Raw genomic sequence first — 27,032 nt, forward strand, 5'->3', positions numbered from 1 at the left:
ATAAACTTGTTGGATGTGTGCAACGCTGTCATTCTTTTTTTTGAGTCATGTTTCTCAACATGAGTCATGTTGAGTGACGCAATATTCACTCTTGTGAGTATTTAAATTCAAAAATAACCCCCGTGTGTGTGTGTGTGTGTTCACTAGTTGCCTGTGTTCCTTTGCTGTTTGCTAATGTGCAGGTAGTGAGCTTCCTTCTTTTTTTTTTTTTTTTTGTTAAACTGAGAACAGCTGCTCACTGTGTCTGGAAACTATGCTGATTAGAGCTGTGAGAGTGCACAGTAAACACTAACAAATCAGAACAGTAAACTAAAGCAAACGAGAATATGTTTGCAGTGCTCTGTCACGCTGAGAAGTGAAGAGTCTTGTTGGGTTTTTTTTTTTAGGTGCAGAGAAACCATTTGTCTATGGGGAGAATTAGCCTATTTCTCAATTCACAACATTTTAGCTCTTCTTCAATAGATCCATCCATCCATCATCTACTGCTTTATCCTCCACAAGAGGTTTGCGGGGGGGCGCTGTGCCAATCTCAGCTGACATAGGGTGATAGGTGGGGTACACCCTGGACAGTTCACCAGTCCATCACAGCCACCACATAATATAGAGAACAAACTATCACATTCACACCTCAGGTCAATTTAGACCCCATGTTGCATTTTTGGACAACAGAGAACCTGGCGAAAACCCACACACACACACACAGGGAGAACATGCAAACTCCCTGCAGAAAGGCCATTGTTCCAACCGGGGGCTCGAAACCTGGGTCTTATTGCTGCAAAGGCAAGATAATCGCTACACAACCGAGTGGCAATGTTAATTTAATGATGCATGTCTCCTCGTAGAGGAAAATAGACGATAAAGCATGTGAGTGGACACCAGTGTGATTGACAGTGTGGAAAAGATGGCCCATGATACCAATAATATCGCGATACAACGATTCATCAATATATTGCAAGACAATAATATAGCGATATATAGCAATATCTGTCTAACTGAACGTAAAAGTGCAGGATTTGTCTTTATTTATTCACAACTTGGAGAACAAAGTGCATAAAGTCTATGTGCTGAACGTGGATGAGGCATCTCTTAACGTAGCTTTCTCTTCGATTATCGCGCCGTAAACTCCCTCTCCTTTAGCCAGGTAACTTCTGCCGCGAGGAGACATCGAGTAGCAACCCCCAGCGAGTGAAACTGTCAGGAACTGTTTTTGAATTCTGAATTTATTCATTCAAATATCAATATTTGGCGTATCGATTATTGGATTGCGCGAGAAAGGACGACGATACATCCCCAAATCGATACTTTGACCCACTGACAATGGGTGTCATTGCGACTGTTAAAGGGCAAAACCTAAGAGTCTGTGCTTAATATAATTATTGTAATGTATTGTAGCATCTGAGAAATATTTATGTGTGCTCATATCTTTGCGTTTGCATATTCCACAGGGCGCGTGTTCGATCCCAACAAGCACTGTGGCGTCCAGGATCCGGAGACCAAACGACCCTGCACACGGTCTCTCACCTGCAAGGTAAGACAAACAAACACGAGCGCTCGCGTACGACTCACGACTCACCACCTGTGTTGTTATTTCTGTGGCGGCGATGACAATAATGGTTTCTGACCCATCTTCCTGCTTCTTCCCCGTCTGAGCCCCGTCTCGCCAGGAAGACGGCTTTGTTTGTTTATGCGAGTAGTTATATTAAAGGGCATCGCGGCCCCACCGTACGACTCCGTGTGATTTCTGTTCACTTAACACTTGGCGCTCAACTATTACAGAGGTAATTATAGACGAGGCTGCAACAATCTTCCTGCAGCAATACTTAATTTTACTGTCCTTTAATTACCTCAAGCAATCTTTACTAATTACTTCAAACTGGTTGTTAAGTCCTTAGAGATGCGCGAGACCAGTGTGTTTATGTTTTTCGGAGCGATCCGTGAGAATAACTACCTCTGAGTTCCTTCCGAGTACCCAGTTCTATTAGTTTTCTTATTTAACTTTGTTCCAGTTGTTTACAGAAGAAATCATTCAGTCATGAATTGCTCTCACTGAAAATATTTCTAAACGGAATCAAAATTTTTCCACAAATGGTTCAGCACTAACTGGTGCTTGAGTCTTGATAAAAAAATACATTTTATTTTAAAAACACACCAATAAAACAGCGTGTAGTGTCCATGTCAGGGTGTGGGTGCAGTTATTTTTAAATACTGGGGACATATCGCTCCATGTAATTTCTCCTTTCGTCCACCTGCTCTTTGCTGCACTTTCAGTGGCTTATTTTTATATTCTCTTATTTCCTCACACCGAGTAAATGTGAGTTATAGTTGAAAGTGCTGGCCTTGCACTTTTTTAAGCTACTTAATTATGTCCTTGATGTACAGCAGGTTAAAATAATCTACTACCAGTAGTATTATTCTTAATGCTATTATGTCATTGTAGGTGTTTGCCAAAAAGCATAAAATCTAAATGTCACTTTTTTTTCAGCTTTGCAGGTTTCATCACAAATACTGTGTAGAATGCATATTCTGAGACTGAATTTACCATTTATATATATATATTTATGTGCATTACTACTTACACATCACAGTGGATCTATAGAGGCACAAAACATTGAGTCACAGCCGTTATCTGGAGCTGAAAAATATAGTATTTCATAATATAATTAGATTCTAATCGTGTAATTTTCACAAATTCAACTTGAGGGCCAGATTGGACCCTCTGGTGGGCTGTTTCTGTCCCTTGGACCGTACGTTTGAGATCCCCGATTTAGTGTGTTTTAATACAGTGGTGTATAAAACGGGGATAATCTTTTTACTTGTATAGTATTCAGTTGTATTTTGGGGTAGTTTTTATATTGTGCATATGAATTCAATGAAAAATGGAAGGAAGAAATAAGTGGAAAACCCAATCTTCCTTCTCCTTTTAAATATACAACTTGTTGAACACAGACTCACTCTCTAACCCACCGCCGAGCCGTCCCCGGTCGCAGGAAACATTTCAACGTCCTCCTGGCGGAACACAAGGGACGAGCGAAGGAGAAGGAAAAAGACGGGGATGCTGTGCAGGCAGCGAAGGAAGGCTGCGGCCAGACTGTCACTACACAAGAGAGCCCCAGCAAGCCCACCTGCCCCAACGGTCGACCTCTGTCCACGCTGAAACTTCGCCTGGCAAACGCTCACATACCCAGGTAGGAGAGCAAATGTTTTTATGTATAAAGTCTCCAAGTAAAACATCTTCATTTTTGTGGTTCTCTGTATTAACTTCCTGTTCTTAAATCGCTCATTTATCCGAGTGTACCATCCGGACACTGCTCTGTGCATGTTTGTGACGTTTCCCCACCAGGGGGTGCTGTAAACAAGCGTTCAAGTGAGGGAGAAACAATAGCAGAAGGATGTCAAATCTGCCCTTGTCACAGTGTTATGAGAAACTCATTTCCTCTTTCCACTTAATGTACGATCCCCTTGTTTGAGAAAGGAAGTTATTTAGGTTTCCGTGGCCTTGGCGGACGTTTACCGCGACACTGATTGTGACGTAAGGGCTGATATGACACAAGTTTTCTGTCATGTTGCTTCTCATTGCTTCTTTGTTCTCCACTCTGTTTGTTTTTCATTTCCTTTCCGTCTACTCACACTTCTCTCCCACCGTCTTCTCGACCACATTAATCTTTTGTTTTCTCTTTGACTTCTCTTTTATTTATGCTCATCTGTCATGCAGCGTGATCCTTCTTCTCTGTGTCTCCAGATCAATCTTTTTACAAATGGTTCCTGCTTTCTCCTCACCATCTCCCTCTATATATATTTTCTTAGTCCCTGTTTCCTTACATCTCTATCAGCACTTTACCATATCTCACCTTCACCCTGCTATCTTTCTAATATGTCCACTCCAGGGTCCCGGGGGGCTACATCAACGCCACCTCTAGTTCTGTGCCCCCAGCGCCGGCCTCCACTGTGACCGCTAACCCGGAGCTGTCCCCTCTGAGCTGGGTGATGGCAGCAGGAGACGGCAGCCGGGTTTCCAGCGACGAAGGAGAGGCCGAGGCTCCAGACGACACTGACCGACCTGCCGTTCTCTACTCGAATCACCACCCGCAGCCTTTAGGAGTAAGTACCACAACTGCTGACTGACATTTTCATGGTCCACAACCCGATTTTGCCTCACAGGGTTTGCCTTTAAACGCCATTAAGAGGAGTTGTTTTGTTTGTGTTCGGGCCCCACGAGCAGTTCCTTATCCAGTGTTGTTATTTCAAAGAAGAAGTAGAAGAGATACGTTAGCTTGTCGAATCAGTGCTTGTCTTGTCTTGAATGTAGAACGGAGACAAATGGATCGTCTGACAGCTTTCAAATCATTTAAAAGCTGGATCAGTCATATATTGTGTTTAATCAGTGACAAATGATGATGTATGAAACCGACAAAGTGGGTGTCATCTGCCTAACTGTCACCCGCAGAGGTTGCCAAGCAACTGGTGACTAATTTTCCGAACATTTTCCCATTTTCTGAAATGTAACTCTATCCAAATGTATTTTTTTAATCACCTGATGCAACCAAATTCACATCGTGTTTACATTTTCATCGATTTGTCGTTCAATTTTAGTCTGAATCGGACTCTTTTTCAGTCAAATCTGATCCCTTCAGTGCAGCGTTACAGCTAAATATTCTTGTTTTGTTCATACACGACCAAAAGATACTCGAATATACTATACTATAATACTATATGATGCCATTTTATATCAGCTTGAATTAGACATTATGATCCTTATAGTTACTTCACAGGAGAAATCATTTGCACCTTATTGTTTTGGAGCAAGTTTTCAGCAGAAATAAATATAACTTTGGTATCCTCGCCTCAGCGAAGAGAGTAGATTTTTAGCATTCTTCCGTGTAATTTACGATCTCATAATTTTCCCTCTTCTCTTTCATCTCTCTCTGTGTTTCCATCATTTGACAACTCATTCATTTTCTCATCCTGCCCTCCTCTTCCTGCCTCTCTTTATTTCATTCTTTCTCTGCGCCCTTTCTCGTCCTCTTTAATCACTCTGTCTACCTCTACTTCCCCTTTCTCTCCGCCTCCCCCCCTCCACTTTCCCTGCCACACCGTCCTCCCGTTCTCTCCATCACTCTCCCACTTCCCGCTGCTCTCCCGCTGCTCTCATCACTCCTCCTCCTCCTCTTCTTCTTCTTCCTCCTCCTCCTCCCTCCAGTTTTGCGTATACAGCAGCCGGCTCCTGGGACGTGGCCACTACGTGTTTGACAGGCGATGGGACAGGATGAGGCTGGCGCTGCAGAGCATGGTGGAGAAACACCTTAATGCACAGATGTGGAGGTGAGTGAAAAGCCTTTTTAACCTATCATGTATGTGTGGATGTTTTAAGTATCATGCAAAAAAAAAACAATATTAGGAGTTAAAGAAATGGAAGTAAAAGTAGCATATACTGTACATTTGTGTTTTGGGTTAAACAAATCCTGTATTTAAAAACCCAGCTCTAGGTGTTCAAAACTACATATTCCTCAGCTGGTATCGATATTTATCACAATCAAATATCAATAAAAGTAAAAGTTGATGAAATTGTGTTTTTTAAATTCTTTATGGTCTGTTTTGTTTGAGTCCATTGACATTATATCACGTATATATATATGTGTGTGTGTGTGTGTGTGTGTGTGTGTGTGTGTGTGTGTGTGTGTGTGTGTGTGTATGTGTATATATATATATATATGTATGCATATGTATGTATATGTCTTGAAAGGCGCCTTCAAAAATAATGCATTATTATTATTACAACAATATGTATGTGTATATATGTATGCATATGTATGTATATACTGTATATATATGTATATATGTATGTATATATGTATATATGTGTGAATGTATGTATAAATATGTATATGTATATATGTATGTGATCTTTGTTATAGTGAAATTGAAGCAATGATATCAGTATAAATATTTATTGTATGCCAACTTGTTTTATTAGAGAAAGAAAAAAAAATTAAAACAGAAGGTTTTAATCTTTACTTCCACAAAAATAATTATATAAAAAAAACTAAAAAAGGCAGAAGAGAATAGTTCATTAAAAAACACATTTATTAGTAATAAATAATTTAAATTGTTAATGTTCCTTTGTGTTCTAGGAAAGTGCCTCTGGCTGATGACAGCCTCCTCCCCGTCTCCTCCTCCTCCTCCGTCACTTCTCAGCAGACCTCCTCTCCCACATCTGTCGCTTCTCCTCTCCTCACCTCCCCCTCGGACTCCCCATCCTGTACCGCCGCCGCCTCCACCCAGCCATCTATGGCCAGTGTGCCGGGCCACTCCCCCGTTTCTACACCGGGTAAAGCCCGTAACGGCGCCCATAAAACCAGCCGCCCATCCAAAGACAAGGAGGACTCCGACGTAGGATCTAAGAAGAGAAAGAACTCTTCCTTCACCTCCTCCACCATTTCCTCTCCTCAGTCTTTGTTTTTGACTGTGGATAATCACAAGAGGAACGGCATCAGTTATCATTCTACATTACAAAGTTCAGGAGTGGCCGCCGCCGCCACCGCATCCCCGTTCAAAAAAAGGGGACTGGATCGCAGCGGAGGAAGCAGGCTTTGGCACAGCGGAGATGACTGGCTGTCGAGATCTGACGGATCCCAAAGCCTCAACTCGCAGAGCAGGTGGGTTATGGACTTTAAAATATGTTAACAATATGTCATTCGCAATTGCAGTACAGGTCAAGCTTCAGCGCAATAATAACATATAACATATTACATTAATCTCCTTGTTTTTAGATATAGAGTATAGTGAAATTTAAAATGCTAAATACATTTTTATTGCTGCTGTTTTTATGGTTTGTGGATGGTACCAGGCTGTGATGACAGGTGTTTCCCCTAAAATAAAGAACACACTTAAATCTGACAATTTTACTCCCATCAAATTAGCTCCTTGAAGGGTAATTTTGAGCTCATGTCATGTCACTAACCTCACTTTGTCCTTCCTCTGTTGATATTAGTCGCGGTCTTGGCAGCACCAGTTTACCGTACACATCCAGAGAGCCTGCCTCCGCGGCCCATCAGCCCCTGGCTCCACCCTCTGCACCTCTGGCTTATGGGGGAGGAGTGGAGGGGAGGAAGAGGAGGAGTCCGAGCTCCTACAGGGGAAAAACCAGTAAGCTGAGCAAGCCAGGCGATCTGGAGAGCCTCTTTGGTAAAGGAAACGACATTGGGGGCATACTGACCTATGGGCCTGAGTCGCCGAGACAGGTTGGTATTCGTTTTTTTTTTTGATGTGAGTGTCTACGGTGGCCTGGAAGACAAAAACGTGAAACTCTTTTACAAATTCCACCAATTTTTTATTCATACACAATCAATCTGATATAGCACCACTTCTTTTCAACCCTGCTTTCAAAATAAGAGCCACTTTTTACTACTTCTTATATCAAACTTTTCCCTGAACATTAACTGTATTATTTAATGCTGTAACATAAAATAAACATTTTAATGTCATTCCACACTGCCCGGCTTGGCCGTTTGTATGTTATATAGTATGTTAAATATAGAATTGACAGCTCACCTCGTCACTTCCAGTGATACTTCCAGGTGCATTCCCTTTTCCATAAGGACTGTATATTGTAAATTTGTTTTTAAAAATGTCAACAAAAACTTCTGTTTATTTGTGTAATTTGTAAAAAGTGTTGTTCATTTGTTCATCAGCAGCTAATGAGATGCATTCAAAGACCCTGGTTAATGTCATGAAGTCTGCGGAATCGACATTGTGTTAAAATTAGAAGAGCAGCTTCAAGATGCATTCAAGGAAGGTTCGGATAGAGAGATGAAAGGGATGAGGTTATCTATCTATCTATCTATCTATCTATCTATCTATCTATCTATCTATCTATCTATCTATCTATCTATCTATCTATCTATCTATCTATCTATCTATCTATCTATCTATATAGAAAACTGTTACTAAACACGTTACCCTCACATTTAATGAAAGCCAGTGATTAACTCTGTCCTCCTCTTCTTCACAGGCCAAGTCGCATCACTGACAAGAACCTGTTTCATGGACAGAACGTTGGGCAGCTGGTTCAGGCCATCACTGTTGGCGACCTTCAACCTCACCACAGACACCAGCGACCACCAGACTGCTTCGTCTAGGCGTCGTCGTCGCCTCTTGTTTACCCAGCCTACAGTTCACATTTACCCCTGCTGTGATATCAGGGCTCTGGAGGTTTTCACTCACAGTGGGGGCCTAGCCTGGCCGGGCCGGCAGTCACTTCCTTTCCTCGAGTGTGGATTTCCTTTGATGGAATGCTGCTGTGCTTGCGCCACTGTGGTCGATGTATTTTTTTTGAAAATAAGATGGTGGCATCCAAAAGAAACTTTCACGGATGAAAAGGGAAATCACTGTATATTTTTGGGGAGTAATTTAAAGAAAATAAACAATCGGATATATTTTTTCCTGGTAGTTTTCTGGAATAATTCTGATTGTTTTCTGGGAGATATATAGTTGAAGGACTGACACGACTACTGTAGAACTCCGATATCAGCTATGCTACGACAACTGCCAACCCCCCCCCCCCCCTTTTTGTCTTTATCTCCTCCTCAATGATGGAGGAGACAACAGCAGTTTCATTTCTCTCCTTCCTCCTTCCATATCCATCCCAGCATGCCTGTATTCAAAGTGCACTTAACCACCGCTTGACTCCAGAGCGTTTCCACAGCCACACGAGGACCTGTTCACACGAGGGAGAGGAGGGAAAAACAAACGGAGCCGCATCGATGCATTGTAATTTCAATATAGGAAGAAGTGTGACTCGATTTGAAGATTGTTTTTCAACATTTTATATATATATATATATATTTTGAATCTGCTTTAAATGTTGCAAGTGACTTGTAACTCGTAATACTCGTGTCAGGACTTGCACCCAAAAAGGAATTATTACGATGGTGTTGGATGTTTTTTTGTTTTTTTTGTATGATAATTTATGTACTTAAATGTTTGTTTTCTAACTATTGACTATTAAGATTTGAGACATTTTGAGCAAAGAAAAATTTCTTTGGCAATTTGAAGAAGTATTATGAGACAATGTGTACATATCTGTTATTATTTTTGTATTTATTAATAATAATGTGTGCCCTTTTATGGAATATGAGCTGAGAGGATGTGAGGGAATGTTTTTTCTCGCCCTCTTACCTCTGCGCCTGCGTCGAATGAAACTGATGAGGATGGTCTGGTTTCTCAAAACCTTGCAAGATTCAGCATTTTTTGACATTAATACTAATTAACTCTCATACGCAGGCTGATTGTAACTCGAACTGTGGTTTCTGTTTGTGTCATTTTATCGACCATTTAAGCTGTGTTGGCAAATGACGGCAACCTGTGGTCAATTTTTTTTACAAAAATATTTGATTAAATTAAGTCTAATTAGGGATGGTATCTCAAGCAAAAGCGCATGAGAGCTAGTGAAAGTTATGCAGGGTTCACGGTGTCATAGGAGCAGCGAACGAGATGCATTCAAAGAACCCGGTAAATATCATGAAGTCTGCGGAATCGACATTGTGTTAAAATTAGAAGAGCAGCTCCAAGATGCATTCAAAGAACCTCCACTAACTAGCTCACTACTGCTGCCTTAGGGAGCTTTTTTAAAATAAACAAATTAATCACAAAATTATTCAATATTCATGCCCGTCCCTAATTAAAATTTCCAAGTCAAATCAAACCTCATTAATTCTGTTATTTTGACGAGTCAAATTATAACTCAAGGTCCACATCCATTTCTCGAGAGCTTCCATCTGCACCCGTCTTTCTGTGTCCCAACTCCATACTCTACTCTGTACTATATGCTGCTAATCTCCTTCACGTTATAGATTAGTGTTGTCGAATGTTCCATTTTAATATAGGAAGCTGCACAGTAAACGCAGGGAACCATGTCAGTCAAGTGTTCCAAAACAAAGCAGTCTTTTCCCCCAAAGATAAAGTACTTAATTCTGAAGCCATTTTGCCACTTTCTAGAATGCACTCCCTAGTGGTCGTTTGTTGCACAGCAACACGGAAGTCCGAGTAGTTGCAGGAGATATAAATTATTCCAGTCAGTGTGGTTTTATTATTCCGCGCCGACACCGTAAGGTGGAGGTCGTCCTCTTGAGCGCAAGGTCGGGCCTCGATGGTCATGTGCTGATCAGGGTATTTACGACCTCTCTCGTTAGTTAAGTCTTTCTAGAGAATATATTTTAAGAAGTATAAAACATGTTAAACATGGTCATACCAAGTATTGAACGTAACCTCTCTCTGAACCCTTTTGCAATTCCTCTTTTTTCTCCCCCCGATAGTCCCTGACAGAAAATCCATTTTTGGACTGAAAGGAGTATTCAATTCAAGACTGATGTATCTGAATTCCCCAAATGACTTTTCAGGGATGCTCGAATATCCTCTCACTTCTAGTTAATGCAATGTGAGTCTGATGTAATCTAATGTAAAGGTGTTGGTTTTTGTGAAACCAGCCTGTGGTTTGTATTTGTAACTGTTTAAAGGGCGCCACATTCCTGTTAGCTTGTGGTTCTAGCCCTGTCCCCCCCCCCCCCTAAAATCTGAATTGTCTTCATTGGTGACGTCTAACCCTTTGTTTGTTTTTTGGATTAGTTTAGCGACACTGACTGTGCGATCTTTGTTTTTCCTGTTGCTGCACATGGTTTATTTGGGTACTTAACAGTGTACAATTACTATGCTTACTATTGCAAAAATGTCTTTTCCCCTGCCGTTTCCCTCTGTTTTGAAGCTTGTTGCCACCTGCGTAGCTCGACCATCAAAGACCAACAGATTTCCTTGAGAGTAGGTGGCTCGCATCGCTTTACAAGCTACAAGAAATCGAAATGCGGTTGGAAAGTTTGATTTTTTTTTTTTTTTTTTCCCCAGCTCGGCATCACATCAAAGATTGTGATCTTGTTGCACTAAGATGTTCTGACTCAGTGTTTATAGTAATAGAAAAAATGAGAAGTTACAGTTTGTTGCAGCTAAAATTACGATGAAGCTCATGGATGTTTTTATTTCGGGAGGAGTTTGTACATTTTTGTTGTCGCTTTGAAACTATACATGTATTAACTCTTCTCTCCTTTTGTTGAAACCTTCCCCGTTGTTTTGTTGTTGCACTTTGTCACAAAGAGAGCCCAGATCTTTAGTCTATTTCTATTTATATAAATATCTGAGATAGAATCTCAGAATCTATCTCTATATTTTTAAACAAAAAAAGAAAAAGAGATAATCCTTAAATATATTCTCGGTGGGAAGGTTCCTAAACCAGCACAATGTTATTATTATTATTATTATTATTTTTCTGTATCTGATCAAAACTGTGGTGACTTTTGAATGTCTGGTCAAATACTTTGGATTCATACTTCAGATCAGAAAAAAAAAGAAAACATTTCCTATCCAAACACTTTTAACACTTGCTGTAAAAAGAAATGGTCTTATATTCAAGCTTTTATTAAATGATTGAAAGTGGATGTTGTCTCGCTGTCGAAAGCTGTTAAAGCGGATGGAGAGTCCCACTGTTGACTGTCTGTTTTTCTACATTTCACTCGTATTTCTGTCACATTTTTACGTGTTGCGTATGTTGTGTCGACAGGAGTCGTCGTTGCTGTTTGACATGTTTTTTCTGCTGCTGCCGGAGACGAGCGAGAGAACAGAGCTTTTTCATGGGTTGTCAGTGTATACGTGTCGTTGTATATCTGTATTTTCATGAAACGGCCTCCAAGCCAAAATCTGACAGTACTTCTGAGATTTGACTCTTTTGTTTTTATCTCAGCAGCCTGATTCCAGGGACAGCGATATCGGGATGGTCTGCGGCACTGAAACTTTGGATGGAGAGGATCGGTCGTGCTGACAGTGGTAATCCCCACACCTTCTACCCCACACCTTCTAATTTTAACACAATGTAGATTCTGCAGACTTTATGATATTTACCGCGGTCATTGAATGCATCTCGTTAGCTTTTTCTATTACACTGTGAACCCTGCATGACTTTCACTAGCTCTCATGCGCTTTTGCTTGAGATACCATCCCTAATTAGAAGTCTATTATATTGTATTACTATATATATTCTTATATTAGAGTCTTTTTTGTCTATTTTTTTGGATGTATTGCCGTAATATTTCAGCTAATCGTAGTTCACAGAGGATAAACCCGAACACAGAAGTGATTCCCTGACTTGATTTAGTTCCGCAACTGTATTACTACTTTCTACTCTACTAGATCGAGTAGCAGTCACACCTGTGGGCAAATTTGAGTGTTCAATTAACCCAGTGTTCTTCAGTCCTGGTCCTTGTGGGACCCCTGTCCTACATGTTTTAGATTTAGGTGACCACAGACGCAATTAACTTTGTAACCGATTTTCAACGTCTTAATCCTGAAAAAGCACAGAGTAGACGATTCAATCAAGAAGCAGGAGATTCCAGACATGGAGGCGGACTGTCGCCGTCGTCAGTTAATAGCTGTTGTGTGTGTGCGATGTTTTGTGCTGTGAAATGCTACAAAATTTGGATTAAGTCATGGCTCAGAGGGCGGAATATTCTTATCTTGTACAAGTTATGGTTCAAAACAAAAGTATGCAACATCCATGTCCCGGGTCACCTCGCTCTCATTGGTTATCACAGGGTTCTGCTCACGCCTCAGAACGACACTTACGATTTGAAATCGGGAAAAGACTCTGATGCGTCCTATGATGTTAAAATCACGCTTGTTAATCCCTCACACTACAGGATCATTTGGCCAGATAATCTGTTCAATTCAGCTGAAAATAGGAAGTCACCTGAGATTGTCCGAAGGGTCAAATCGGATCCGAAGTCTGGCCAATTATCCTCCACTGTGGGGCAGGCTTTAAACATGTAGGACAAGGGTCCCTGAGGACCAGGGTTGGGAAACACTGAATTAACCTCAGAGGAAACCTGAGAAGCCCCCAAAAAAACCATGTGCACTGCTGTGTGGCCCTTAATTGGAAAATAATTTATAAAATCCCTAAACTGGATTGAGACCATTAACTCCCTCGGGGGAACAAAAATTATTACTATTTTCCCATAGACTTCCAGTCAAACTAAGTTCTGATATTAGAGTCGCCCACAGGTGGCTGTTCGTTATATTCTTACTTCCTGGATAGCCACACTGATCTATGTACAAACTCCAGGAAAGTATGTGTGCACATCCAAATTAAATGAACAAGGCAGGATTGACTGTTGATCCTGATTTTAGCGATCTTTGAATACAGACCTTGTGACTCTGAAGTGTCTTGAAGCAGGATAGACTTCCCAGGTTAACGTCCAGCTCCAGCTCTGTTAACACACACAAAAAAAACACACACTTATTTGCTCTCTTGACTCCCTAAACCCTGCAGGCAAATTACCTATGATGGGAAGAAAATGAAGCCAGAAACACATTTTGTGGAGCATGTAATTGGGTGAAAAATCAAGCGAGCTTTGGGGAGTCCCCCCCCCCCCCCTCTCCTCCTGATGCTTGTGAGAGCAAAGTGATTTCCATTTATTCCACCCTTTATCAACTATTTACGTACCGTCACTTGAATCGAATCCCAAACCAAAGATCGTTTCTTACATTTAAGACAAAATGTATAATGTTTGTTGGTGACATTTTTCCTCTCTGGGTTTTTACGCTGTTGTTAACAATTGAAAACCTGCTTTGGTGAATTCACTACTGCTCCATCCAGTCATTCCACAAATTTCCCAAAGCACATCATTACACACTGAGAATTTGCACAGCCACTTTACTCGTGAGCTCAAGTTTGTAATGATACTAACAGCAACTGTCTCCTGTAAATGTTCAAAAACGTATTTGACATCCAGACAGTGCGAGTCATTCATGACTTCTGCAGTTTAAAAAGAAAATGGACTTGTTTTGATCCTGTGACAGAGCAGGCTCTTGCTGGGATCCCTCTGTGACCATCGAAGGTTAAGTGGTGTTGCCGCTAATGGACGGAGTGATGGATACGCCAACAGTGAGGACTGAGAATTGTCTAGTCAGTTCAAAGTGCTCGCGCCTGATTTGTCCTCAGGACTGAGTAAGATGTGACCATAGACTTCTGAGTGTCTCAGAGACAAATAGACAAATACAAATAGTATTGATAATCAAGATATGAAGAACTGCTGCCTGTGTGTAACATCATTTTTGATGAATTGTTTGTCAAATTTTGGACGACATCAATTTTTTTCACTTTTTTTCAAATTTTGGATGACATCATTTTTTTCACTTTCTTGTAAAATTTTGGACAACATAGCGCAGTATGACTTTTTTGTCGCATTTTGGACGACATCAATTTTTTAAAACTTTTGTGAAATTTTGGATGACATCAATTTTTTTGCTTTTTTGTCAAATGTACATACATTTACATATTAACATACTGCAGTATGACTTTTTTGTCAAATTTTGGACAAAATCATTTTTTAAAAACTTTTTTGTAATATTTTGGATAACATCCATTTTTGGGCTTTTGTCAGATTTTGGACAATATATCATAGTATGACTTTTTTTGTCAAATTTTGAACTACATCAATTTTTTGACTTTTTTGTCAAATTTTAGATGATATACTGCAGTCTGACTTTTTTGTCAAATTTTGGACAACATACATTTGTTTGACTTTTTTGTCAAATTTTGGACGACGTCATTTTTAAAAAACTTTTTTGTCAAAATTTCACCGTGTCTTGTTAAAAGAGAGTGGAGGCTTCGAACTGACAGGAATCGGCGAGATGAGGGATAACTGGGATAATGTCCTCTGGTGTGACAAAGGTCAGGAGAGATTAACTTAGTCAGACAAACTTGAGAAAGTGAAAGAAAGTTGGCTGCATCACTCACATTCCTCCAGTGTAAAGACCTCTGTTTCCCCATCATCATTTGTTTCTTTTAAAAGTAAATTGTTCAGCCCTAAAACATTACATTTACATCATGTTTCTAGGCAATACAGCAGATATGACTCTAATTCTGTTTATAATTAAGCTCATGTACAGAGCATATGTCGCCAAGGGAGGGGTAAAAACTGTGAAAAGCCACAAATCTGCTTTTTAATAAGAAACAATTAAAAAAAGAAAAAAAGCATTCACTTAAATACAAGAAACTAATTCTGATTACATTTTCACACAGTGCAGTCAGTGTGTGTTCTAGTCTAAAATTACACACATCTATGTCAACCCGACTATAACTGTCACACGCACAGATGGCTCCGCTGCCATATATTATCACTCTCCAGACAAATCACCACATCCAATTAGATGTATCTGAGCCTGACATCCAGCAGGCTGTTTCTATCCGTGCGCTCTCTGCGGCGCTGTTTACATGAATGGAGCTGAATGAAATGACTGACGGGGTGATGTAAGATGCGTATTAAAAAAAAAACCCTACAACATTGACACCTTGTGGCCATATCCACCTCTAACACGACCCATCATCTCATCAGAGAGCAAGTGATGCTACGTGATCTACATGCCCTTATTTAATCTGTTTTTATTCACAAGCTCCCGCTGTGATGAGCAATTGCTGCACAGGTCGACCTCTGACTTCAGAATAAAGAAGCATGAATGGCAACACTGGGAAGTAAGTTTCAGATTTAATATATTTTGTGTGGTTTTTTTTTTGGTTTTTTTACCAAGGTCAAAATTCATCTCACCTCCAAACAACTCCCACTTGTATGCCTGTTACAATAATTATAAACAGGCTTTTTAAATGACCAGTGTAAACAAATTAATCATGCACAAAAGTGTCCATACGTGTGATAAATGCAGCCTGCATGTACCCAAGGAAGATAAAAAAAGCTCCGGGCTCCATTCGGGCCACGTCCATGAATGCTGAAGGATTTCTCCCCCATTGCAAACAGCATTCTTATGATAATGGAATAATGCTTTAGTGCTTTAGTTAATTGTGTATAGGCGATAGTGGTGGGCACCTTTTGTTGGGAGCTCTCGTGAGACCAAAGAGAGAGAAAAAAACTGGTAGGGATTATAGATTCCTCCCTATTAAAACATTTGGAATTTTAGTTTTAAGTGTTTTGTTTTTCCTTTATTAGATTTATTTGAAGATTTTAAGCTGAAAATACAACAGGTGTCAACACATGAGGTTTTTTTTTTAAATTGAAATGTCATCCTCTTCTGCGTTAAGTAGTATATTGGCATTTTTTCTTAAATACACTTACTGAGTATTGTGTCATTATTGGATTTACTTTATTTAATTAAGAGGCATTTGGCTAATCGCCATGCATTGTGGGAAATGCAGTTTATGGTCAATGCATGCCTTAAAGCAGCATAGACCCCTCAGACACAGATTTTTAAGACCAATTAATCACTCGCGGGCCACACAAAATGACGTGGCGGGCCACATCTGGCCCCCGGGCCTTACGTTTGACACGTGCTCTTTAGGAATGCATGTCCTTACTAATGTTATATGACATTTATAATATTTTTGATATGCTTTTGGATGTTATGTTAGAAAATAAGTACCTCAATCGTTATGTAAAAGTGAAAAGCAGGTCTTATTTGGCTCCTATTTAACTTTTCATAGTATTACCGTTCATGGCTTTCAAGTAAATGTTGAAGAGTTGTTGAAGAGATTATTTGACTTATTATATTTTATATTATTTACACTTAGAAACTGCGGTGTTGAATCCAAAAAATGAACCCTGCACCTCATGTTCTCATCAATAATAACACCGTCTCTGCCTCCTCCTCCTTTCACACCACTGGTCACAGCCTCAGGGCTTTAATCTCTTCACTTCCTCAGGTGCCATTGTATGTCACTCGGTTGCCAGGTCCTCCCTCGTTTTGCCGCTAATGGTGACGTTCTTCAGAGAAATCTTCCAACGCTATGTTACGGACCGGGGGCTCCCATAAGAGGTAGACTGATTAATTGGTTGGCCTGATTATTCTGGGTTTTTTTTTTAATGATCTTCATCCATGGCTCTCAAACTGTGGTGCATGTACCACCAGTGGTACGCAACGCAAGCTACCTCTGGTGGTACTTGGAGGAAATACTTATTTCACTTATTTCAGTGTCTGACGTATCTGTGAGGAAGAGGATGATGATTTTCTCTTGGTATAAAAAAAAGGTTTGAGAACGCCCTGATCTCCATTGTCTTGTTTTTCTTTTTTTAAAAAAAAAAAGCAATTATTCAGTTATTACTCGTCAATGTGAGTTCTCAAAAAACTTGATAACTTCCTTTAAATAACTAAATATCAATATATATTTTTTTCCATCCAAAAGTTTAATACTGACTTTGTACATTATTGTTGTTGTAAATATAACATCATACTGTCAGATAGAGGGGAAGAGGAAAACAAAGATATTGGCAAAAAAAAAAAAAAAGCTAGTTAGCAAAGTTCATTTTTCACCTTCCCAGTTTTTTGCTTTATTTTTATTATTTGGCATATTTTATTCCAGCAGTTGCCCTTCCCACCATCCTTACCACTGGCTGGATTATAGACATTGAAAATAATAATAATTCAACAAATGTTTATCCACATTTTACCAGACGACATACCAACAAATATATCATGCTAATTATGTCACACAGACTCAAAAACCATGCAGCTGGCAATAATTACCTTAATATCAGTTAGTAAGTCAGATAATTGAACTTTAGCCTGTTTAAAACTTAATTCAGCTGTTGTCATAGTTTCTTTATTTGACATGACTTAAGTTTAAATGTCATTTTGGGGGATTGGAAGTGGAGAATTGTTCATTTTGGAAACAAGGTAAGGGTTTGCTATCTTTGTATAAGGTCGTTTCTATGTTTATCTTTTTAAGCTGAAGATACTAATTTCATAAACTTTAACTGTACATTAAATATGGGCTTTAACTTAAATACAACTGTGGACTAGCTGAATTGTTATGCCACCTCTCACTGTGAAAATATGTAATAATAATTAAAACACTAATAATAATGCTAATCTAGCTGTTTTATGCTTGCAGCTGTTGCTAGGCCTTTGAAGGTAAGCTAACTGGCTTTGATGAGAATTGGCATAAAGTTGTTATTTGTTTTCCCACAACTGTATTTTTTATGACAGATGATGACAAAACACAACGTGTTTTTATAGTTGACTTCGTTTTGTTTGTTTGTTTTTTTACATTGTAGTGAGGCAAAGTAAGTGAGGCTAAACAGTTCATGTTAAATAATTCAGCTAACAAGTTAGCCATTAGCAAAACGGATAGCTAGTAAATTAAAGTGCATTCGACACGTTTTAACACGTAAGAATTCACGTAACGTCTGCGTGTTGGTTGGGCAGTGTAAATAACATAACGTAAACTGTGGTTCTCACATATTTTATATGGGACTTATTAACATTATTAGTTGCGACAAGAGCAAATTTGTGCACACTATTTACATTTCTGATCAGTCTAGTGACGTTTACTCTTACTTTTTTTCATATATAAACCAGGCATGTCCATTGGAAAAATTGATAAATTAATCACAGTTCATTAAAATAAACAAGTAAAGTATAAAAAACAAAGCAAACAGTAAATATAATCAATATATCAATCACACGAAGCCCTAGTCAGATATTGATTGATTCAGTTGCACCTGTATGTCTCAAATACAGTAAGTTGTATTTGGATTTTAAATAGACACTTTATGCAGCATTTGCAAAGATAACTTTATCTTAATCAGTTGAAGTTTGGCTTCATTGAATGACCAGTAAAATGAGTTCCATGGATTTCCATGTGCTTATTTGTATAGTGTGGGAAGTGATGTTTGACAAGTTAAATATCATAAACTTCTTCCATAAATCACGCAAAGGGAGAGTCGCAAATGTGGAGAAACTGTTCCCAGATGTGAGCCAGTAGTGTTTTTATTATTAGAATAACAAATATAGGCTACAGCCACTTAATATTTTAACCATAAAAGCACATCTGTCTTGGTCCAAACACTCCACGGTATAGCAAATACGAGCCACAGTGGACTCTTCTCTGGCGATGAGGTAAACATCTGAATAAATGTGATCATAAAAAAGTATTCTGTCAGCTGCGTTAAATTTTGGGAAGGTGTGCCCACCCCAGCTTCATTTTGGACTCGTGGAGAGATGTGTGTGCTCACACGGTTGCGCGTTTTGGGCGACAAAACAGCTCTATAATTGTGGCCTGTGGATAAAAGTTGGATAAATATAAAACTTTGGTTGATTAAAATAGGTCTTATTCTATCCCTTTCTCGCGATGTCGCCGTCGATTTACGGCATTTTCAGCTAGAATTGGACATAGCGGGTGCACCTTTGCGCAGAGCCTGGTTTAATGCTGAGTCTCCTCTGGGTGCACAAAGACAGCGGCTCGCAGAGGAACTTGTTCAGAGTGAGCCGGGGACGCTGGGAGGCGAAATAAACGATCACCGGACACGAAGTAGCCTCGCGTTTGCAGTTAAGCCCCTTTAAACACACGATTCCACCACCCATCAACGAGATCCAAGGTAAGGACCTGATTTTAACGCGTTTTAGTGCGACTGAAAGGCTGCGGAGCAGACGAAACCACCTTCGCTCTGGCTTCGCGAGCATGGTTGTTTTTGCAGAAAATGGCGTCATCGCCCTCTTGTTTCTGCTTGGCCGCGGTGGGGAGAGGAATACTTTCGGAGACTTGTAGCAGCCTTTCCGTGTGGCGTTTAGGCCCATAAAGATCAAATCGCTTACTGCAACGTGTCTTATTCAACACTAAATCGCCAAATGTGAGATAGGTGGCGATTTCGCTCGGTAGAAGGACGCGCAAAGATGGAAGGGTCACCGGTCCTGTGCGCCAAGCTGCTTCTTGGAAAAGGTGGCACGGAGCCGCAAAACGCAGCGTTTTACATTCATAATAATGCCATCTTCTGTGGCTTTAGGCTAATCTAGATGACCGGGGATGGTTTAATGTTATTACCAGGGTGGTGATGGACGCGTTTATGGGTGTGCTGCACCTTGTCTTTGTGTGTATTTTATTCGGGTTAGCTCGTTTTTACGCCGCACTCCACTTCCACGCTGCAATCGTTGCGAGGGGCCTCTCTGTTCCAGCTTGAAAGGTGCACTTTATACTTAGCGTTTCCTTTGATCACGTTAAGCTGTCCCTTTGTTGCTCAAAATAGTGGCGTTATAGTGTGACAATATAACCGTGTAAAAGGAGATTTTCGGGGGATAATGGGGGCGATGCAAATCGTGCCATGAGAACGGCGACTGCCCTGCGCGCTGGTTCGCTGCCTTTGCCAGACGAGGTAGGCTGAATGAGATTTAAAAAAAATACAAAATAAAAGTCTTTTGGACGAACCACATAGTTTGCACAAAACTGGGGAAGTCCGGCGCTGCGCAATGATTGTGTTGCTGCTTTGCGCAGAGAGCACAGTGGCAGCTGCTGTAACCGCCGCCACCATTTCGCCGCGATATTTTTTGTGTGTGTTGGCCAACCTTTTGTAAATAGTTGGGGAGTCTTGGATAAAAGAGCACAATAGTATTCATGTGGGCCCTTTTATGGCCTGTGAATGCGGTCCTTAAGTCCCACTCTCCCTGGCTGTCCTGTCTCTCCCCGTCAGCGACGTGCATGCGTCCTAGCACTGGCCACCACACATCCACCACAGCGAGGCCACTCTGCTCCTGCTGCACATACGCTCTGTTTGGTTCCTCCTTTGGCCAAAAGTCGAGCACCGATGGTGCGCCGAGCGTCACGGTGCAGGCCGTTACGATCAAATCGAAACAACAAACAAACATCAGCCACGGATACAGCACCATCACTGACTCCGTGCACATATTTTTATTAAGTTTCCCGAGTTATGCAACCGCATCCTCGCAGAACAAACTGCTCATCAGCCTTTATTCACCCGTCACCCACCATCGGATGGACCATTATGTGTGTGTAATATCTGAAATGGACCCGTTTCTGTCGCGGCGGCACTGAATTGGGTAGATATGTCATTTGCAAATCACCCAGTGCCATTTGCGTCACAGCCCGCGGCCTCGCACGCCCATGGGGGGCGATGGAGTTGCAAATGGAGACTGTGTGTGTGTATGTGTGTGTGCTGACGCTGCCCCAGCTGAAAGGGAACCAATAGACAGGGACTCGGGCGGCAACAATCACCGTGCGCTTCCACTCTCCTGTAGTGCACCGACTTGGGATTCCGTGTGTCAAACGCGGAAGACCGCGTCGTTTATTCGGGATGGTTGCGTTTCCAGCTCACTGCCAGGGATGCGTAAGTGGATGCGAACACACACACCGGTCTGGCTAAAGCTGCCGAAGGGCTCGACAGGCCACAGGGAGAGGAGTTTATCCGTCCTGGCGTCCCTCATGGTGCTCGCTCGGTCCATGTGGCCACTGTGGAGTCGCTCACGCGTGGATTAATGCCTTTCCACCGGACTGGTGGTGATGATGTGACCGTAAAGCTTTTATTAACAGCGCAGAGACTAAAGGCAAAGATTATGGTTCGAACATCGGTTAAACACTCGCGTCGTGTTTTGTTGCACGAACAGCGCGCTGTACGCGTTTGTGGTTTGGAGATAAGCACACAGGGCGTTCTATCCACGAACGTTGGATGTGTCGCTGTTGCGCTTTTGGGCACATGGTTCAGTTTCACCCACTGGAGTTCAGGAAGCTGTTATTTACAGACGTCAAAATCAGTCAGAGTGGACATCACGAGGATGAATCACGCATCGGCTTAGTTGTGTTTAGCTTATGTATATGTGTATGTAGGGCTGGTGGATGTGGCCAAAGAGGTCACGTGATGAGAAGTGTCACTTTCATGATGAGTCGATTTCTGTGATTATCACAATAACATGTCAGATAGTTAAAGAGTGACTTTTGGTCCTGAAGGAAAGTTGAACAAACCAAGTTAATTATGAGTTTAAACCTTTTATGGAGAGAAAAACAACTAAATAGAGACATTTCACAAATTGAAATAGCAAATATAAAAGTATATGTTGTGTTTATGTCTGAGTGTATACAACTTTTGTTATGTTGTGTGTGCATATAGATAGGAGACAGACTATGTCCACATGATGTACTTGGTAGTTTAATTAGGATTTGGTGTGTCCTCTTTCTAGACTTAAATAGAACTGATTAAAAAAAAAAGAAAAAGAAATGAGTCAAGCAAGTACCCTTATGTTTATTTTGAATAAGTGAACCAGTTATTCCTAAGAGATAAACTGTTGTACGTGTTAGTGAAAACATAATGCACATGTTAAATCAATTTGGGTGACATTAACAGGAAATCTGATTGTTTATACTGGTGTTTATTAACTTTTTAACTAAAAGACCGGGGGGAAATTCTGCTAATTTATTTGCCGACCCATCTGTGGGTCCAGATTCAGTCTTTTTGGAACGGCTTCCCCAAGGTGTAAATTTAGTCCAGATGGCATCAGGTGGACCTGTGGCTACTGTGACTATTATTTTTTATTTTCTCCATTCAAGGTTCCCAAATTGCTGCACAGCTTGGTGCAGCTTTGAACCTGTTGTTTTAGTACGTGATTGATCGGGAACTTATTTTTTCATTTCGGTTTTTTTTTACGAGAACCTGGTTCGCGCCATGTTTTTTAGAGTGAAATAATCAGATCAGGATGGATGGAGGTTCGCCCCATCCCTAACAACCTTCAGTGTTCAAGTAACTCTTACACGGTGGGGATGGCCGGTCCAACCTTGAGGAGAAATATGAATGGATATCTAGGACATGTGCATAGATACAAAAAAAAAAGTAGGTTATAAGAAACTAAAATAAAAACAGAGGTGGAAGCTGACAGAATCTCCTTTTTTGAAATAGTCCATATAGCTTTTTCTGTATATTTTATTATTAGTATTCTCTTTTTTTTCATGGGGTTACCGAAACCTGACATTCCCTTGTAAAACAACATTCAATTTAAATTTGAATGTTGCAATTTAAGTCTGTCAACAAAACTATGAACCTGGTTGCCAGTCGTTAGTCAGGCAACCCCCAAAATCAGTGTCAATAATTTAGTCGACTAGTGATGCAGTAAGAGTGTTAGATAGTCTGATTATCAACCTGATTTTCAACAGTTTATTTTAAAATGGTCATATACAGCGTGTACTGCATGTGTTGTATGTAATTTTAAAGCTTTCATTTTAAATAATCACATGCCGCACTTCCACACCCAGCCTGGAAATGCCAAATGACAAATCTTTGTCGGCGACACCACTTTGCATTTTTCTAAAATCAAGATTCAGATTCAGTGGTAATTTTTTTTTTTTTTGGCACTCATCAAATCCGACTCTTGTTTACCCACCGTGTGGATTTAACTGGGCGATGCAAGTGATTGTTGATAAAACATTAAACATTGCAGATTTAAAAAACATTGCTTTTAAGTGCAGTAAACTTTAACAAGCAACAAAATATAGACAAAACCGAGTGATGTTGTACGGGGGTGCACAGCTCCATATTATGTGTGTGTGCGCACGTGCGTCTTCTCCCATGTGTATATGCAGAGCATTATTTTTTGTTTCAGGGAGTGACGATGTGGGAGTTTCCTGGTATCGTCATATGACATAGCTACGATGAGAACAGCTGTTCTTTTTTATGTGACATAATGTGAGAACATGGTGCGTCACAGTCACAGTTTGTGCTACTAATGAGCTTCCTTGAGTGGTTTGCTCCTCCGCATTTTATTTATACTTCATTTACTGTTTTACAGCAGTCAAAATACTACTGTATGTTCAGCATGTTTAACATTTCTCAAGTGTTGCTTGACATGCGTTTGATCTTTGTTTGCCTGAATCACATGTTTCAAATGCTGAGTATTGCACCTGCATCTTTATATACGTCTCAGTCAAGTATGTGACATTCTACACGCACTCTATTTCCAGGAATTGTGCAGGAAAAATGCTTAGGAAAAGGTTTATTTGAAGAACTGGGGAACTCTGTCACTAGGCCATGTTATTGTTCTGTTCTGATCCTCTCATGTGGTCAAGTGGCATCACTGGTTTGTCCGTTAGCAGTCAGCACAAATGTCGGCGTGTGTGGAGTCTCTCCATTAGGAGGAAGTCCTGTCAGACCGCATCCATTGAAAATCACTATGAGGAGGCGGGAATATATACATACTGTAAATACTCCATATCCACGCTATTATAGGATGATAAACAAGCGGTTGTTTACTTATTACAGATGGCAACGAATGTGATGTTTCCCATAAGTGAAATTTCATTTGTTCCCTCTAAAAAAGGAGTTGTTTTCCTATGAAATGGGAAACATTTTATTAAATAGATTTTTGGTTTGTCTGAACAGAATTTATCTACTGTGGATTATTCTGTGAGATGAAATTTGAAATTTACGAGGAATCTGTGTTTTTCGGGGTTTGTTTTAAAACAGTTTGAGGACTTTTGAATTGAATGTTACAGCAGGAGATTGTATGCCACGTCAAATGTGGTGGCTGCTTCAGTTATCTGACAGTGGCCTCAGGGTTGTATCAGAGGGAGAAGGTAATGACTTACTTTTTTAGTTGTAGCCATAAATAATTTGTGTTTGGGATCCTCAGATTTTGTTTTCCACAGATACCCCATCAAGGCATTTTGGTGTTTCCTCACATTTTCATTTGTTAAAGAAGAGGCTTGTATTCATTGTTCCAATCCTCTTCCCAACAACAGTTGTTTATTAACTTATATCCTTGAATTCCCAGGACACCTTCACTATGATTGCCTGAGTCGGAACAGGAGTCAATACTTGCACAGAAACGGGAGAATCCCTCATGTTGGCGAGGGAGTGTAGTGCAACCACACTTGTGGCTGGATATAATATTTAATTTAAACATCTGCAGTGTTTAGAGCTCCTTTTTAAAAGTGAGTGAAGGAAGTGGTGTACCTTATATGTTCCCAGACAATTGTCCACACAGGAGTTTTTAAGCCTGGGTCAGCTCCAGCAGACAACTGCTTGTCAAGTTTTAATGAAACACTCCTCACAAAATAATTAGACTAGTGGTAGTTTTTCCAGATGCCATAGTGCACTTAAACGGGTCTCAAAATCTCAAGATAAAGCTGTGACACAATACTGTAGTTTAGTAACTTGTTTTGGTTGTTTTCTGAAATGTCTGACCTATGTAGGTTTACCATGGCCTTTTATTCCTGTTCAGAATTCCAGATTGCATCCCAGCATGCATTAGGTGAAACACATTCAACAGGTCATCAGGGCCCAGCGGAGCTAACAGTCTCACATCCATAACAACAGAAATCCAATCACTGTCTTTAAATAAAAAAAAAAACTCCTCTTTAAATGAAGCCCTTTTATCACTTTGTTGGTCAGATCCAGATTTCCTATTATGGTTAATGACTAGTGTTAATCTCCCCCCTCTGATATAAATAGAACCTGGGAAGGTGCATAATGCATCATTATGGCTGCTTTTAATTTTGCCCGAGTATAAATAATGTTTTATCTTATAGCGCTGTTTGAAATTAACTGTCGTAAAAAACATTGCCATCTCGATAGACGACACCTGAGCCAAGAAATCAGTTATAAAGTGTCCAGTTCATATTCCTCTAATAATTCAAAGATGCTCTATGTTTTTCATGCACCTGTTGTTAGGAGGCCGCAGAGAAGCCTGCATAAATTACATGTGACATAATGTCACTGTCCTCATAGGTAATTCTCCTCCAGCTTCTACTACTTTAAACTCTCTGTGCTAAATGACAGAATTGTCCCTAATCTGACTTCACTCATTCATTCATTCATTGTCTACCGCTTTATCCTCCATATGAGGGTCACGGTTAATCTGACTTTGGAAGACAGAAAATCTCTGGGAACAAACTGTGCACTTTAACGTGTGATCGCAAACCCTATAATGTCCTGGTTTTATGGTTTAATGTCAAAATAATGTTTGTTTTATTCTGCACTTTGAGCTCATTGGTATTATTTCTCACTCGATTTAGGTGTAGGCACCTTGTTTTGCTTTGAATTTCCTTCAAAAGCGTCCTCTAATTACAGTGATAGTTTTGTGTGCACTTTCATACCTGGTGTGATAACATGATTTACACAGCTGTCACATTGCAAAGTTCTACATTTTCGATCAATAGAGCAGTCTGACCTGGCAGATAATTTGGGAGAAGTTGTGCGTTTGTTGTGAAATATCACCCTATTACCCGGCTTTGTGTTTCAGTACTACGCTACATGTGTTGTGTTGGGGTAACCCACCCTCCTGTGTGCTGTTGTCTATTGTTGCTTGTAGTTTCATGACCTGTGTTTGGGAGACAACAAAACTTTTCAACAACAAAACACATCATTTGTGTGGAAGGCTTTGTCTCCCTCTGCTGGAGCATTTGTAGAAATACAAAGGACAGCAAACGGCTGTGTGATGGAGGTGTTGAGATCACAGTCACCGTCAGTATTGTTAAAGCACTTAACAGAAGGTGATGGTTAAAACCTCTACAAGAGAAGTTGTGAGTCAAATTCTGACAAATTACCCGATCATTCCCAGCCTTCATTAACATAATTTTGGATTCTAATCAAAAATATAATTCAGTCTAATTCAGTCTTCAATGTTTTGCTGTGTGCTTGTTCCAAATCTCCACAGCGTGTCAACCCCCCAGCACCTGTCACTGGCAGTTATTTTAATTAACCCACCATTCATTTCTTTAGGCATTTAAAGCTTAATGGTTAAACACCAAAAAGAGGTACATTTTCCTGAAGTCTGCTCAAACCGTGTAAAATATGGCTGCAGCGCCTGAAGCGAAGAGGTATCAAGGCTGTCACAAAGAGGCGAGGAATCAGCTCAGCACGCTTCAGTTCTGCAAATACATGTTCTGCCCAGCAAGTGGAAATGTGAGGTGTCGGGTCGCTGCGGCCCAGTCTGTCTCATCAAGACGTTTCTGACTTAGACCACCACTAGAGGGCACCAACAAAAATGTTATTTCATCATCAATGCTATAGTATACATAAAACATGAGGCACATGCTTTTAGTTAAGTGTCCTCATCAATAGTGATGGATATTTCACTGGCTCATCATATCAAGGCTGAATTTGTCCTTGGAACTGTAATGAGGACGCTTCATGAACTTTGTGCTGTTTATATATATATATATACTGTACAGTGTTGTTTTGACCATCATACTCGTTTGCATACAGTTACGGAGA

General features: G+C 40.4%; 1 protein-coding gene across 1 annotated transcript in view; it reads left to right on the plus strand.

Annotated features, from left to right (window-relative positions):
- Nucleotides 1–8,135, plus strand: part of atxn7l1 (ataxin 7-like 1) — a gene marked incomplete at its 3' end in the record, with an annotated part of 32,763 nt that extends 24,628 nt beyond the window's left edge. Inside the window, exons 6-12 of the mRNA XM_083906811.1 lie at nt 1,446–1,528; nt 2,947–3,185; nt 3,885–4,098; nt 5,198–5,319; nt 6,129–6,653; nt 6,989–7,238; nt 8,049–8,135. Coding sequence (XP_083762937.1) covers nt 1,446–1,528; nt 2,947–3,185; nt 3,885–4,098; nt 5,198–5,319; nt 6,129–6,653; nt 6,989–7,238; nt 8,049–8,135 — 1,520 coding nt within the window. The remainder of the gene's footprint in view (nt 1–1,445; nt 1,529–2,946; nt 3,186–3,884; nt 4,099–5,197; nt 5,320–6,128; nt 6,654–6,988; nt 7,239–8,048) is intronic.
- Between the last annotated feature and the right edge of the window lie 18,897 nt (nt 8,136–27,032).

This window comes from Microchirus variegatus, assembly GCF_963457635.1.
Source record: "Microchirus variegatus genome assembly, chromosome: 20".
NCBI classification, from domain to species: Eukaryota; Metazoa; Chordata; class Actinopteri; order Pleuronectiformes; family Soleidae; genus Microchirus; species Microchirus variegatus.